At 33.4% G+C, this 17964-nt stretch overlaps 1 protein-coding gene across 9 annotated transcripts in view; it reads left to right on the top strand.

Annotated features, from left to right (window-relative positions):
• LOC148954150 (sorting nexin-29-like) overlaps positions 1-17733 on the top strand; it is an 80857-nt gene extending 63124 nt beyond the window's left edge. For all 9 annotated transcript variants that reach the window (XM_089086949.1, XM_089086947.1, XM_089086946.1 and 6 more), the window contains 5 exons: positions 2507-2782; positions 4836-4976; positions 8692-8828; positions 14562-14710; positions 17598-17733. In XM_089086949.1, coding sequence (XP_088943075.1) covers positions 2507-2782; positions 4836-4976; positions 8692-8828; positions 14562-14670 — 663 coding nt within the window. In that variant the 3' untranslated portion in view covers positions 14671-14710; positions 17598-17733. The remainder of the gene's footprint in view (positions 1-2506; positions 2783-4835; positions 4977-8691; positions 8829-14561; positions 14711-17597) is intronic.
• Positions 17734-17964: the final 231 nt, after the last annotated feature.

Raw genomic sequence — 17964 nt, forward strand, 5'->3', positions numbered from 1 at the left:
AAGAATATGAAGAAAAGAGAATCAAAATGAAATTAAAGTGAATTAGAGAGATCAATTAATTCAAACAATGAATAAAAAAGAGAACCTAAAATATCCACCACGACAGATAACACTTAATTGTGATGCTGATCCAACTGTCTTTCTGATATTTTCTCGTGTATGTAAAATTAGCAACGACTTCGAATCTTGAGCTGAAGCGTAATGAAATAAGGATTGTTGTTGAAGAGGGGAGACATTTTATCGAAAATGTGTTATACTAGAGATTTAGGGCTGATAAGATTATTGAAGGTACACTAAGGGTCGAAGAAAAACTTGAGCGGATAAAATTCTCCCTGTGTCAGTCCACAACTGACAGAAACTGGGTTAGAGAACAAATCAGAAGAAGATACAAAAATGTTCATCCAAAGTCCCGTAAGAGTTCTAAGATCTTCGTTTATCGAACTTAGGTTCTGAAAAATTAAAATGTGGGGAGGTTGATTGACCCTCTAGCAAAGAGTATGGAAAATGTGTAAAATTTTGGAAACTTTCTCCAGCATTTATTTTCTAAAAGGAAAAAAAGTAAAATTATCTAAATATTCACTTTTATGTGGTATAATGGACATATCTATAGACAATACATTTTTCAGTTATGTGGCCTTGGGTTGATTCCACCTCCTTATTTATCCTGATTAGCTGAAACTACTAAATCTAATGATTTCTCCGCCAGCGTAATGGCTTGCTAATCAAAGACAGTAAGGATAATAATAAAAGAACATTCAAAATACGGAGGACTAACTAAGTTTTCTAATAGTACAGGGAAACTAGAGTTTGACCCCAAGTATATTGCAACAGAAACGATTTTTACACCATGTTGTATAGAAGAAAAAGCTGAAAAGTTGCACATTCTAGGTCGACGCAAAACTAGTTTTGTTTTGCTTTTCGTGTCCTTTTTTTTAGTTTTTTCTAAAAAAAAAAATGAACTGTCTGGGAAAGGAGAACATTAGCAGTGAAAATTTTTTAGCTTGTTAGGTGGCAGATACATTGAATGACTTTTTTGTATCTATAGATGGCAAGATATCAAACACGGGTTATCAAACGTGATTAATAAATGAATACTCGGGGTAATCTTCAATTGTGATTTTTTAGCTTACAGCTTTATACGGGAAATTACTTGGACAAAGTGTGGGACGAAACGTTGATATTATTTATTGCATACGAAGGTAATGAAAATGGTGTAGTTGCCTTCTGTGCGTTAACTGGTCTTCTCAACGAGCCAACCATAATTCATCAGCCCATTTATTATTTTTTTTTGTTTTTTTATACCAGCAATGGACGAATTGGTGGACAATAAGTGCTAAAAGAAACATGTCAAATGAAAATAAAAAAGTGCATGTTGATGAATATGAAACGGGTTTTCTAGTAGATATTACATCAGCTTAATTTGATTTTTGGGCTCTGCTCATCATTTTATGTCAGAATAGTTGCCTTCTGATAATATGGTGAAAAAGAGGTAACAACGATGAGAAGGGTAATATCACATATTGATGATTATGAAACTTTTTTCTTGTACTTTGTGTATCAAATTTGCTTTCATTTTCGGCCTCAGCTCCTCACTTTACATCAGGACGATACTTCATATACAGAAAAGCGAACATTTACCGATAGTTCATTTTTTTTTTAGGAAAAAACTGAAAAAATTGAAACAAAAAGCAAAAAAAAAAAAACAGTTTTACGTCGACCGAGAATGTTCAACTTAGGAAATGTTGTTAAGCTTTTTTTCTCTACAATCTGGTATAAAAATAATTTCTGTTGCAATTTGTTTGGGTTCGACCCATATTTTTGGCTAGTTTGCGTGTACTATAAGTTGTGATTTTGTTTTATCTAACTTTTTAAAATAAAAATTATAAAATAAAATAAACAACACCACGTTTTTATAAAATAAACAATAACAAAGATATCGAAAAATAACATGACAATAATATAAAGAACAATATAAACAGCATTAGACAGACAACAAAACAAAAATAAAGATAAAGTAAGGGAATACAACAGATATAGAGCTATTCAACTACTATGATCCTGCCCTCACATGATAATTCTTCGTCTTCACAAGCTGAGATGCATAAACATACGTATGCAAAATATAACTAAGGGGAAACCATCTAAACCAGGAAAATAAAAACCTGAAAAAAAAAAATCAAAAATGACAGTGTTCACCATATCAGTGTTCATATCAAGTTTAAAATAAATAAAAATAACATCAACAACAAAAAAACATTTGAAAATAACGTAAAAGCAACATACAGAATAATGTAACCGGCATAAGGTGGACATAAGTACAAAATAAGAATAAAGTAAGGGAACATGTACACTGTTATTGAACTATTATAATCCTACACACATGATATTTCTGCATCTTCGGAAGTGGGGATGTATATACAAATTTCAATAGAACAAAAACCATCCAAATGAGGAAGGAAAGACCTGATAAAATGACACTATTCATAGTACTTTCAAACTTTTTTAGGTTGCCGAAATGCACGCTGAACTTATGGAATTTAATACCCGCTTGCAACGCTGCATACAGCAAAAGGATGCACTGATTCGTCGATTGCAAGATGAGCTAATTGAATTGCGAGGCCCTCTGCCAGTAGATAATGGGTTAAATCTTGAAGAGGACGGATTTAGTATCGTTAGTGAAGATGATGGAACGGGTACTGGAAATTCCAGGTCTTTAATTAATATATGGATCCCTTCTGCATTTCTTGCCAAAACTTCCAGAAGTGAGCATCATGTTTATCAGGTAATCCAACTAAATGGCTCTACATTTTCACAGAATCAATCAAGGACCTTCAAATTTGAGGGATGGGGGCATTTACAAAATAAGGAATGTCTTGACACTTGACGTCTAAAGATTAATGACTTAATATAGATTACATCCCTATTTATGATTGTTTCATTAAAAAACAGGTCAAAACCTTGTATGCTTCTGATAATGAAAAAGATAAAGAAATTTCGAATGCTACCAATAGGAGGGCATTTGAAAACTTCGTAGGGGGCTTCGGGATCCTTAATTATACTGAACTATCGTTGTGACGACACAAACATTTTAATTAACTTTTTGAGAACGGCTTTTAGAAGACTTGAGTTTATATGTGTGTAAATTATGTTTCAAGTTATGCTGAACTAAAAGGTTTGGGGAACGTTTGATTTGTCCAAACCATACAGATAGAAAAGAAAATAAAGGAAAGAGCAACCATCGGAAATACAAGGCAAAATAAAGCAGTCGAATAATGATCGGGGCTTTGAACTTGTGTTCCCCCTCGTTTCCAAAATCTCGTTAATTTTACGATTTTCCTGTGTTTTTGTTCTTTCCTATGTTGTTGTATAAGAATTATATTTCCTACTTTGTTTTGTTATATCTTTTGTGTACCCCTTGTGTATGAACCTTTTTTAACTAAGCGAAGCACTCCTAAATATCTTGACAATAAATGAGTTATAATTCTAATTTTTTTTTGCAACTCAGTTATATATGTATTATTTAGTTATAATTGTGCAATAATTATATTTACCCTATAATTTTATATATTTTAGATACTTTTGCATTCAAATGTAGATACATTTGTATACGATTATCCACATGATGATTGTCAAGATGACTTCAGTCGCATAAAAGAACACTAATCATGAATGTTTTCAATTTATGTGGCTAAAATCCCCCTCCCTGTCGGCAGCGAATCTTTTAGTAAAAATAGAATGAAAGATATAACAGTTATTAGACATAACTGGCTGATCGAAATTTATGACTGAATGGTATCGGGCACAATCTTTGACAAATATTCTTTTATAAGAAGTTTACAGCTAGAGAACAGCTTTAGTGATAAATTATCTGCCTAAATTAAAAAGAAGTTTGCTCAAATCAAAGTTATTCCAAATTGTAAAAATTAAATTATACCCAAATTGTTATTCCAAAATCGGAATTTGTCTAAATTATATGTCCAAATTAAAAGCTTGCAAATATTATTAATGTGTGTGTTTTGTATGTTGATGAGATATAGCGTTTTTGTCTTTAACTTGGTTTAGACTCGCCAAAAACTACCATCAAATGTGTAGGACCGACATTATAAAGGCTCACTATGAGCAATAATAGTTCAGTCGTAATATAGATTCATCAAGAAATTCTTTAACTTTATTTTTGCTTCAATGGGCCTAAATCACGTAAACCTAAGATCATGTGGCCTATTAGTGTTGCATTACAGCTGTTGTAATTTAATTGACCCAACAACGTGTGCAATTTTTAAGATGAAAATGTTCTGGAAGTTATGTATGTTCTGTTTTTGTGTTACCCAATAAAGACAGAACAAATTACGTGCTTTTACATTTCTCTGGAATGCTTCGCAAATTGTCAGCTCTAGCATCCCTTTTCAGAGGCTACACTCTAGTGCTGCCTTTATAAAGAACCTATTATTTATCTTATAGATCTCCCCGGAAATTAACGGCACGTATGCCGTTGACGAAGCATCTCCAATTATCACAAAGCTATGCTACAGTGGTGACTTTTCCCATTCTTCTACTAGGGACGTCTTAACCTCCTTAAGTCTCGGGCATAAGTTCACCGTAAAATTATTTTTTTGGACTACCTCGTCTTTTTCGGGCATTCGCTATCCAATCATAAGCTGTCTAACGGAGCCGGCATTGTTGCGTACGAAGGACACCTCCCAAATACGTCTACCTCATCTTCCTTAGAAAAGCAGTAATAACAGGCTGGCCCGTTCTACTCTGAATTTCAGGATTTCTGACTCCAGATTAGGATGCATTATCACAACGAATATATTACCCAGTATTTTTGTTTTCAGGTATACATTCGAATTCGAGATGAGGAATGGAACATTTATCGACGATTCTCCCAGTTTTTCAAATTTCATAAGCAGCTTATTAAAGAAGACCCTCTTGTTGGAACTTTTGATTTTCCACCGAAGAAAACCGTTGGAAATAAGGTCAGTACAAATCAAGGGTGTATCCAGGTATCCAGGGAGGTCACACTTCCCCCGCCCCTTGAAATTTTTGACCGACTTGTAAAAACACAATATCACATTTTTTTTTTTTAAGTTTTTTTTGTACCTTAACCCTCTCCCCCCCCCCCTCCCCCGACAAAATATTTCTGACTACGGCTGACCTGGTACAAATTTAAAGAAATTGTATTCAAAATATGCTGAATCCTTTATTTATTTATCTCTTAGAATCATTCTCTCTTACCCTGATGGTAAGCTCAGACACTGGCAGAAGTGGTCTCGCAGCCTTCCAAAACGGTTGCGCGGCCTAAAAAAAATACTACTTTTGGTCTTTTTTTTCGCTTTTCATTTTCCAGGTGGATTGTCCGAAGAAAGTGTTAGGTGCTCGGTCGGCTAGCGAGATATCAAGCATTAAGCTATATGAAGAATGTGGTTCGATTCTACTTTCTAAGGCTATATTGAAAGTAAGGTTTAGATGGATAGGCCAGGGTCTAAAGATGTAGGAGCCTTAACTTTTAACCGTAAATGTTTTAATTTAATGAGCCTTTCATACAGAGCAGCCTGAACCCTCCAGTTTTACCAATAGGTTTGATTAGGTCCATTAACTAATGTCTACTTTCTACATGTTTTCACATTTAAGAGCCCTTACTTCCCCCCTTTTTAAGATGTCTTGGTCGATTTTTTTTTAAATAATTATAGTAAAGTAAATTCTTTAATCTCAAGTGGGTGGGAGTTTCTCTGCTTAATTCATACATTTGTTTGTATGTATTTTAGTAATTAATTAATTTTAATAATAAATCAGTGATTAGTTGAAAAGTATTTTTCAATTTTGGACTACTAAGGGCATTAAAGATAACAGTAAAGATTAAAATTAAATAAAGAGTGAAAATCGAATAGCAAGTAAATGCACATAAAATAGTAATAAACATTAAATAAAATACATAAATATTAAATAGTAATATATAAACAGTAGGGATTAAAGTCAGGCGGAGGGCACTTTATGAGACTGAAGAGAAAGTAGACTATTGAAGAAAATGAAGAACAAAAAGTAGAGGTGTAAAAAAGAAAACCACAGAAACGACCAATAATACTTTGCAGAATTCTCTTTTTTCCACTACGCAACATTGTTACCGATATCAGACACATTTGTAATGCAAATAACTTAAAAATGTAAGCAACTTAAATGGAATACAAGTATAAAATATACAGCATAAGTAATGTAAAAATATATAAAACCCAAGTAATATAAGTGTAAAACATAATACAATAATGATATAAACATAATATATATCTTATACTATTTAATAATATAAAACATAAGTAATAAAAAAAAAATATAAAATAGCTTTAATACTAACAATTTAAAACATCAATAAATCTTTAAGAAGTGAAACTGAAATACCAACGGAAAATTTATTTTATATTTGATTTTAGCAGTTTATAGGCTAAGCGAAATTCTATAAGTTTAATTACTTTAAATGCATACTGTCTGCTTATTTAGGTCTATTAAGTAATATTTATTTCCTAAATATTTTCCATACTTGGGGATGCCTCTCCCCCTCCCTGTTACAATTTTTTGGGCGATTTTTAAAGGTAATGTTTGTATTGTAAACAGCAGACCCTCTACGAAAGGGCGTAGGACTGATTCAATAATACGACAAATTTACTTCCGAAAAATTGATCAACACAAGTCTAGATGCGCCGAATATCCACTTCATAGTCTAATTGAAGAACAAATACAGCAAAAAATACATATGTGATCAGATCGGTAAGAAGAAAAGATAGGTACATAAGTAAGCATGTCGAAAAGATTAAAAACAATTGAATGTAGTAGATTTTATTTAGTAGTTAAAACAAAAACAAACAAAGAGAGGGGAAACTATTGGTTTTTTTTTTGCTAATGTAGAGGATAAGAATTTTTTACGGAACCTGTTAAAAAAAAAGCCGAAACTAATAGAATATTTAAAGTTAGTGTAATAAGTATTACACAATGAGAGGGAAAAGGAGTATAATTAAAGAAAAGATAGGGTGGAGAGAAAGGTGGTATCCAGGGGGAAAGTTACTGGGTTTGAAGCCCCTCACCCCCGAAGTTTTTTATCCCACTCGTAATAACATAACAAAAATGCATATAAACAAATGTCTGATACATTTCTATTATATCCCCCCTCCCGAATAAAAATCATGGATATGTCCTTAGTGGAAAGTGTAGCTTTGATCTTTGATCTACAATCAAAGACAAAGTATTATAAAGTGTGTATTTTGTCTCAATGTTCGGAGAAATTAATAAGCTATTCAGTAGGAGATAAAATTTTTGCTAATTTTGGCACAAAGATAGTTCACTAATTACAATGACTACTTTAAGAAATATACTCAAGTTGATAATTAGCCGAACTCATAACAATTAGCGTGTGCATTTTTAGAACAGGCATTTTAAAATCCTCTCATTAATTTTTCATTTTAATAAAATCTTAAATACAAACTTTTTATAATATTTTATTTTATTAAAAGTTCTTAAGCTTTTAATTTTTTATTATTATATGAATAAAAAGAATTTTTGTAACTTAAGATTTTATTATCTTCCTCTTAAGTTTTAAGCATATTTTATCAAACAAAAGTAATTTGCTTGTTGGCTCATTTATGCAAGCCTTTTCCCGCCGCCCAACAAATTATGAGTTAACAATTTTGCTAAGCATTGTATTTCCGCTAGCTAACATTCTTAGCAGGTTTTACTCACAAATTAAATCGTTGTGAGAGAACTTGAAGCGCAATATTCAAGAACTGACCATGCAGCTTGAAGAATAAAGGATAAGAAAGGAAGAATGTCATAAAGGATAATAAAGGAAAGAAAAAGATGTGCTAAAGATAAATAAAAAAAATATATGGTAAAAAATATATGACCGTTAATATTTCTTACAGCCAGTTTTTCGTTCGTTTCCTACAGGTTAGGATAGTAGGCTATGTTAAATTCTTTTCCAGGGTTGTGTTTTAATAATAATAATAATTTATTTTTAACCCACATCATATACAAAAATGCTAATTGTGGAGTATAAAGAAAAAAGTAGATAATACACTACATACATGAGTACATAAAACTTAAAAAATTCACAAGAGCAGAGTAACCAAAGAAAAGAAAAACATTCAAGATACAAAAAAAACTATTTATGACAAAAGATACACCAAGGCTTAATACAGCAGACCAGGAATTAATGGAGCATCATTAGTAAGAGTTTAGACATTCATACTTGGAATGTTTTAATATTACCTGCTCATGAATGTAACGAATTTAAATTACTGTTGTGGAAAAAAAATTACATAACAAACAACTTCAACAACACTTCAAACAACAACAAAAAAAGAACAAAAACTACAGCAAACGAGTAAGGCCACTGTGGGTTGGCAGATACTTATATGTAGAGTTGTAGACTGGGGTAGTTGGCCGGCAAGTTCCGTAAGCCTTGACCCAATACTCGGAAGACCGTAAACAGATATGAGACTCCAATTTTTATACCATGGAGGCAGATACAATAGAAAGCGGGGAAAAATGTGTTATTTCTTGCCCAATTAATATGTATTTGTGAATTTTTTGTTTGTTAACGCTTTTGTTTCCACGGGCTAGAAGACATTGGTTAGCTCGGTTTTTCCATGTTTTTCGTTAGTTATGTTTATTGAGAATCGGAAAACATAATATGTTTATTTATAGGATAGCAAATGTGTTGAAGATAGGAGGAAGAGACTGCAATCGTATCTACGCGCTGTTGTCAATCTATGGGTCACTAAATATCCTGAACTTACTTTGCCTGATAAAGAAACACTTTTGGGATTTCTTTCATTTTTTGGGTAAGTATGCTTTCAGGTTAAGAAATTATTTTATGATAACTACTTGGGGTTGGGTAAGCATCACAGGAGAGTTGTCACTTCTTTTTTTTTTGTCTGACTGTCATTTTTTGCTTTTCAATATAAATTAATTAGTTTTCCTTTGTTTCATAACTCATCCTATAGAAGCTCATTATGTTGTCTTTTATGAGATATAGGAGAATATTTATTTCAACAAAGAGAAGTGATGACCCGTGTTAAATTTTTTGAAACTAAAATGGTTTAGAGGAGTTTTTCTGAGGGTGGGGGTATACCTTGTTAAATTATAGCCTAAATAGTATATGGCTATTTCCGCAACTTTTAGAGAAAATCCATTTACAACCAACTGATCAAGCATCGCTAGATTAATCGGTAGAGCATTGCAATAGAGATATGATTGCAATACAATGGGCACGATTCGATTTGATATCGATACGAATCATACGATTGTTAATCAATACGGTTGTGGATCCGAGCCTCACACTTACTGTTTTGTTATTTTCGTTAGTAGAATGTGGAAATATTGTAAATATTCGTTTTTGGATATAAATTTTGTAGAACAATAAATTGGTATTACACTGTTGTACGCGTTCAGATGAATAAAAATGTGAATAGAGGGGGGTTTCGTTTTTTCCTTATTTTACATTTCGTCTGACAGGTTTCGGTGCTAGTTTATAATAGTGTGATTAACAGTGATTAATAGTGATTTTTTTTTTAAGTGTGATTAATAGTGAGAATAGTGTGGGTAAGTATAAGCTACAGAAAATTTCTGACAATTGCGAGGAATAAAAGGAAATAACGAAAATAAACGAAAACTTTTATCTTCAAATGCACCAAAAAGTAAAAAAAAAAGAAATGTCCTATACGAAAGATAATTAGAGAATGGGTGGTCGTAATATATTTCACAAATATTGAAGAACCTTTATACTACCTTATCCTTCAATATTAACACGAGGAATATACTTCGCCCAATACGTGTACTGCAGAATAATGCTATTAGATCATTTTGTGGAAAGGGAATCGGGATTCAGTCAGGTCAATGTGCAGTATAATTAATATAATGCCTGCAGCTGGATTGACTGATTTTTATACACTGGTTTTTAGGTATAAGTATTGTTATGGGTGTTATGGGTCCAGACGGTTTTACAGGAATAATTCGGGAAAGTTCCAATGTTCATTGTCAGGAAACTCGGACAAGTGGAGATATTGAGGTTCATCGCCTAGTTTCTAGTAGGACTGTTTTTCAGTTATTTATAGAGGGGCTAAGCTATGGAATAAGCTTGTCCTAAGTACCAAGGAATAACCCATTAGTCAATTTAAATATGAGCTACGGGGGGGGGGGGGGTTGGTAAGTATACCTTCGAAACAGATTAACATTGTTGGAATTAAATTTTACAGGAAATGTTTATTGCTTTTTTTTGCTTCTGGATCATGATCTCATGTTGTTTTATTGTGTATGAATTATTTATGTAAGTTTTATTCTTCGGTATACGGTTTCACCCTTCTGCTTATTATAGATTATACTTGTTGTTGTTGTTGTTTTTTTTTTTTTTTTTTTTTTGTTAGTAGCACACCCCCGCAAGCGACGCTTTTGGTTTGCAACCGATTGATTTTGTCTCTGTTTTTGTTTTTTTTTTATAATAAATTGCTATTACTACTACTATGAATACAAGGAAGTTTTTCTTCCATTGTCGCTACTTTTTACGTCATCACTGCCCCGGGCTTTCGTTCTTGGTTATACCAAATTATATCTCTTTGTTGGCAGTGAACATCATGTGATTAAGCTAGTCTAAACTAATTTAATTAAGGATAAGCTACAGAAAATTTTCCTTCACGAAGTGTGTTTAATTCAGTGACTGAACTAAATTGAAGTGACTAATTCAGTGGGGAGAGGGAAAGATGACTACGGCAACTGAAATTATATCTCTTTGTTGGCAGTGAACATCATGTGATTAAGCTAGTCTAAACTAATTTAATTAAGGATAAGCTACAGAAAATTTTCCTTCACGAAGTGTGTTTAATTCAATGACTGAACTAAATTGAAGTGACTAATTCAGTTGGGAGAGGGAAAGATGACTACGGCAACTGAAAGATTATCGATAAAATAAAGCAAACTTCTATCATAAAATGCATTAAGAGTAAAAAAAAAATATTTTCTCCTACTTCAAAAATTTGATGTCTAGGACTCAATATCAAAGGACGGGACGGTCAGACTCAAATAGACCCAGACCTTGTAGTACAATACTACATCCTTATACTACAGACTTCATACCAGGGGCGTTGTTTAGCGGTTGGCACGGGGGGGGGGAAGTTGCCCCCCCCCAATAATATGGAGAGAAAAAATATTATTATCCCATGCCCTTTGACTATCCAGATGTGGACCCCTCCCGTCCCCCCCAATAAAAATGCTAGAGATTCGCCCCTGCTTCACACCTTATCTGCAAAGAATTTTTGCATAGTACAAATTGCTTCTATCAGATGATCTGAAAATAATAATATAGAATAGTAATATATAGATAATAAAGAATGTATAGAAATGTAAAGAATTTGATGTAAATTAGAATGTGAGAACGTATAAAAAGAAATAGGTGATAAAAATTGTATAAGAAATGATGTTCAAGCTATTGTACATAAACTTCCTAAGTACTCCTGTAACTGAGGTCTCAACAAGCCTAGCTGGCTGTCTTGAGATTCCCCTTCTCTTCACCTGGTTGATGATAGAAAAAGGCAATCAGCAGATTCTTAGAAATTTTCAAGAATCATTATGCTACCTATACTTCAATGGTAACAAAAAGATCATACCATTATGATTATCAAAGAATTTCTTTTTGACGATCATGAATTTGTTCTTACTGTCAACCTCATGCTTTCAGATTTGGTTTTAAAATATTCTAATTCCCAGGTAGCAGGATAAAATGAGCTAGTTTAGAGTTGCTTGCTTAAGGATGAGCAATAGAAAATTTGTTTTGAATTAAATGTAAATTTGCATCGGAAATGAGTATTTATCTATTTCAGTGACTGGAGGGAGAGGGAAAGAGAGGGAGACAGATTTTAGACAATTACGGGGATTGAAAAAAGTGAAAATAAAATGCACTAAAAGTCAAACAATTTTTTTTTTCTTTGAAGTTTTTTTTAATTTGTTTTGAAAATAAACTAAGAAGTAGAAAATGATGTTTTTTTCTCGAGAATATGTAAAACAGTGGTAAAAAAAAAAAGATTTTGCTATACATTACACTGACATCAAATTTACCTAAGTTATAAATTCAGAAATGGAAAAAGTCTCGTGGGTTCAGGAAAACGAGTTAAAAAAATTAAGCTAGGTAAACCCTAATCCGTCTTGCGCCCCTCGTTTTCATTTATATTCATGGATTCTCGAAAAAAAAGTGTTTTTATATTCAGTATTGTCGACTTTTTAGTCTTCCCTGAGACTAAAACAGTCTTCTGTAAGACAAAAATTTGTATTTATCAAACAGTTCGTGATAACGAATTGTAAGTAAGGAGCGACGCGGCTCAATGGTAACTGAAACTCTAAAAAATGTAAATTTGATGCGAATAGATATATCGAAAGAAACGGCTTATTATGAGGATCCTAAATATATACGTTTCATTAAGTCTAGTGTTACCCATCTAAGACTACGAACCTGAGAAAATTTTCCTGATTTTCAAAAAAAAGGGAAAACATCCCCTAAAAGTCAAAGAATCTTAATTAAAATCCCACCATCAGATTCAGCGTATCAGAGAACCCTACTAGAGGTTTCAAGCTCCTTTCTGCAAAAATGGGGAATTTTGCTTCTTTTTTTTGTCAGAAGAAAGATCACGGATGCTTGTTTATTTGTTTTTCCCTGGGGTGATCGTATTGACCCAGTGGTCCTAGAATATCGGGAGAGGGCTAATTACCCTTTGTTTACGTATAGTATTTGTTATTGGGAAGTATACACACATTTTTCAGGTTGAAGGAGGGTAAAATTTTCTGTCGGGAGATTTTCCATGGGGAGAATCTTCCATGGGAAGGTTGGAAAGTTTCCAGGGGGTGTAATTTTCAGTGGGGGAATTTGCCAGAATTCCTATACCAAATTCTTTGTATATCTCTTGCTTTCTCTTTGTCGACTCAATTTTATGTGTGGAGATGTTACGCCCAATTGTTCAGAATAAATTTTCACCGGGATTGAATTGTCTAGAGGATATTTCCGTGGGGAGGGGAGATTTTTTCGCGGAAATGGAGCCAGATTTCCAGGTATTATTTAAAAAACGATCAGAAATTAAATTTATAAAAATAAGTTTTTTCAACTGAGAGTAAGGAGTAACATTAAAATTTAAAACGAACTAAAATTATTATGTATATGAGGGGTTTTGCTCCCTCCTCAATACTTTGCTCTTTACGCTAAAGTTTAAATTCTATACCAGTTCTTTAAGAATGGATTCTGAAACACAAGGGTCGTTTAACTGGAACAATAAGAAGCTTTTTTTAAAAGTACTAACAAACTTTGCTCATGGCCCATGCTTCTTTTAAAAAAATCCTGAATTTTCTAGAATTCTGGGGCACTTCCTATTCAAATTATCAATTTTCTGTATTATTACCCCACCCCACCCTAAAAAAATATTCTTCGTCTCTGGCTGTATTGCATCAGATAAAATACCACAAAATTTTTTTCATTAGATATTATTGATAGTTTGTTTGCAACGATTAGTCCAAAGTAACTTCAGCAAAAAATTATAGTTTGTTCCCGGCTTCAATTTCTTTCAGCTATATGTTGCTGATAAGTGTAATTGAAGACATTTAATATTTACAGCCATTTCTAAAGCTTGAGTTTTGCTATTTTTCAAGAACTTTTGTTTTGTAAACACTCTTATTTAACTTTGTCTCTTTAGGTTGAAGATCAAATCTTGTAATCAGCATTTTACTCTTATACCCTGGCTATCTTGAGCTGAAATTTTGCATACGCATTTGGTTACAGTAATGCGAATCAATTATAATCAGTTTGTATTAATCCGTGAATTAATTGATTTTAATTAATAGAAACTTTATATATGTTTTTATACAATACTGCTTTAGTTCGGATTAGGTGATATTAATATATTGTATTTTGAATTCAGCGTAAAAGTTGTATTAGACATTATTAAACGTCCATTAAACTCCCGTAAGCCAGACAGTATGTTTAATATTTTCGTATAATCTACGTGTTATTATTGCAATATGTATGCTATATGTTTATTTATTTGATTTTGATGGCAACTTGGTGGTTACTTATTACTAAAATAATAGCTTCTTTTTAATTCCTATGCCATGGTTTGTGAACAAGTAAATATGAAATTCTCGCCTTTAGTTCTAATTCCTTTTCGATTCTTTCTTATCTCCTCTTCCCGCTTGACACCTCCCTCTCTACCACTACCACTGAACTACCTTCCCCCTGCCTCCTTCCTAATTTTGTTTAGCCCCGGGGAGATGGCCAATAAGGACCATCTTTGGTAATGTATCGTCCTCCCTCCGTAAGTACCGATAATAGCTAATAGGGAGAAATATTAAGACACTTTACATGAGAAATACCTCATCAATTCACTTTGGAATATCCTGGGTACTCAACTGCTCGAGTCGTGGATTTCATGATCTGTGAGTTTCATACCCCAGGAATATAATGTTGGCTTTTCTACCCATATAAAGATTCTTTAGTCTTACTTTCATTTTATCTTCAATTGACTTACCATTTAATTTTTATAAAGGGACTCCTTACAAGGAGAGAGTGGATCAAGAACCCGATTTGGTGCAAGGTTTCGAGGGAGTCAACAAGATGTACGAAGTGCCACAACTCCACAATATGATGGTCTTTGATTATGTACTTACGATGTGTTTTGTCTATTGTGAATCTCAGGTATATTTTTGTCTTCTGGCTTTTAACGTAGCATTTTTTTTTTTTTTTTATACTTATTGTCATCAATATTGGGCCACAAATGAGAAATATTTGACCACAAATTATTGATGCTTACGCAGATATCTAACGTCCATATTTTCGCAAACCTCAAAAGCCATCTGATCAGAGGATTTACTTTCCAAAAGATTGACGATATCCAATGACATCGCTCGGGTGGAGCGTTATCCAATCCAATGAAATTGCGCGGGCGCGTGAGTTTCGTTAGATATCCAAAGTAATTGAGGAACACTTCGGCCCGTGTATTTTGCTGGGAATGAGATATCTGATAAAACCAAATAGATAATCTGTGCTTTGACATTATTTCCAAGAAAATTACGCTCGCAAGCAGTGGTGTGGTCCAGGGGTTTACGGCATCCAAACTTCATAGACACTTTCTTGAGTGGGTTTGGTACATGCAACAAACTGTACGTGTCAACTCTGTTCCTATGCAAACGCAAAATTCGGCCTCTTAAAACGAATCATCGCAATTCGGTTTTTTCTTTCTCTTTCTTCGTTAAAGATGTGTTCCTGAAGCTATACAATCTTTTAGTTCAACCAGCCCTAGACTTTGGGACAGATCTGACCAGTTTCTGTAAAAGTATCCTCCTCCTTTGGCAGTGGTGGCTCTGGTCTCTCTTGCGCCTGGGAAAAAAATCTTGATTAGCGCCCCACCCCCTCCCTCCGTCTCCCAAAAGTTTTCAGGCCAAATATTAACAAAAATTTCATTTATTAACAATATTTCCCATTTATTTAAATATGACTTTTCTTACTTTAGCCTCTGTAAAGTTATTAATTATCGCGTCCCAATTGATTGTTATAGTTATTGATGTTGTATGATTATTTACTACGGTACTTCAATATTTTTTTTTTAATTTACTAAACGACTGCTCATTACTGGCCACCGACACTGCAGTCGCTAATAATATTTGACAGGTAACTCTTACGTTTGTAAAGACTCATTCATCTCCTTGTTGTACAATTAATTCCAACAGCATTAAAATCAATCAAATTCGGTCCACTTCCTTTTAATTCTAAAGAATGGTACTGAATATGAGAAAAATGAAAATTTCGGATTCAATTTGCTCATACTTACTGCCAACTGCGCCTTCTACTTTAATTAAAATTACATTCGAAAAATTGCTAACTGAATATAGCCGTTAGATGTTTAATTTGAAATTTTGCGCCCCTAAAATTTCTCCGCCAGGGGCAAGTGTCCCTCCGCCCCCTGTAAAACCGCCTCTGTCCTTTGCGCAGGTATGTTATTAATTTTTCCATGCATACAAATATAACAATGAGAATTCTCTCATGGTTTGATTCTTCCTTCAGTAAAACTGGATTGATACTTCTAACACGCTTCTGAGCTGTTTTGGAGCTTCCTATAGTAAATGTGGTGGCAACCCTGTCTGTAATTTTTTTCAAGAATGGTGGAAATTAATCATGAAACTTAATGTTGTTCTGAAATAGCTTATTCTTTGCTACAATTTTCTTTTTCCGGTGTTGGTCTTAAAAAAGGAGTAAATTTTACAGATGGAAACAGTTTAAGAGCCTAATATACTGAAGAAGAACTATATTCAGAGAAGGAGTATAATATATAAGAAATATATATAGATTTCATCAACCTGAGACACATTTTTGTCACGTTCTACTCTGAAACAAGGGAGGAAATGAATATATAATCTCATTAATATATAATCTTATTAAAATATATAATTTTATTAATGGAGAAAGTTAGCCAACTTTGAAACAGCTTTAGGCGGTGCAGCATAGCGTGGTTTAGGGAAAAATCGATTAGACCACAACTTCTTAAAAAATGAGTTTATTTTATAGATGTAAAGACAGTTCCCAAACGTGTGATAACAAAGGATATAATTTAAGAGCTCTATTCAAAGATAGAATATAATGTAGAAAAATAATATATATATATATATATATATATATATATATATATATATATATATATATATATATATATATATATATATATATATATGCTGTCCAACGGAGGCACAGAATTGTGACGTTCCTCTCTGAGACGGTGGGGCAAATGAACATATAATAGGGTGGTTTTCGTGAGATTCCTGGAAACACTTTTATACTCGGTTCGGTTGCACATATCGAAAACCACTGGAAAGCGAAAATGGGAAAGTGAAGACGATGCTTGGAGCACTAAAACGTCTGCTATGGCTCTATCACAACTCTTCAGTTGTGCCACAAAATTTTTTTTCTCAAATGTAGCTATGTGTATCCACTTCTTCATTTTGTTTGAAAATTACACGGAAAATGTGGCTTCGTCTCCACTTTCCACGGCCTGTTTGGATTCAATTTGCGAAAAAGTGGGAGTGTTTCCAAGTTGTGTAAACCCGAATGGACAGTTATTCATGTCCTTCTTCATCCTTAGAAACACCTGAAAAGTGATGTCGAATCTGCTTCCCAAATCACGAAAACCGCCCTAATGTCATTCATGAAGGAGATTAGTCAATTTTGGAACAAATTTCCTTAGGTGGCACTGATGTGCCAATACCTGGTTTAGGAAGAAATCTGTTCGATTCTATTAAAAGACCAAATCCATGTAATTTTACTAGGATTTTTTTTTGCAAAGTTAAGCAGCAAAGAGTCCAACATGCTAGCGAATACTACTCCTTCTGTGACCCTATTTAAGCCTCTGCTTTGTCACCCCGCAAAAAAACTCCTTCTGTCACCCTATTTAAGCCTCTGCTTTGTCACCCCGCAAAAAATTGCCATGCCTTGTTTCTTTTTTCTTTGACCCCTGCCCCCCCCCCAAAAAAAAGAAAATCAGGCTTATGTCCTTTATCAATACCAAGCATATAAACTTTTTTAATTCTTGCAGGTGCATCTATTCTTGTGTTAATGGGAAAGTCGAAGTATCGAAAACTTAATCAGTGATTTATTTACGGTTTTGAACTGGAAACATTCCGTTGTTTGTTTTTTTGAACTTTTTTTTCTATTATTAAATTGAATCTAGTGAAATGTCGATAACTCGATTTAGAAACCCTTTTGTGCAAAGATAGTTATCCTGTTGCTCAAAACCAAAGGAAGTGACATACTCGAACTGGACTATGCGTGAGCCATATCTTAATCATATATTATGGATGGATCAAGATGACGCATAACAATAAGGTCAGTCATGTGCAGGGTTGCCGACCGATGAAAAAATCACTAGATCCTTGAAAAATAAATAACTAAATCAGCACATA

Source organism: Artemia sp. Qi Xiang Cuo, chromosome 3 (genome assembly GCF_049724085.1).
Source record: "Artemia sp. Qi Xiang Cuo chromosome 3, ASM4972408v1, whole genome shotgun sequence".
NCBI lineage: Eukaryota > Metazoa > Arthropoda > Branchiopoda > Anostraca > Artemiidae > Artemia > Artemia sp. Qi Xiang Cuo.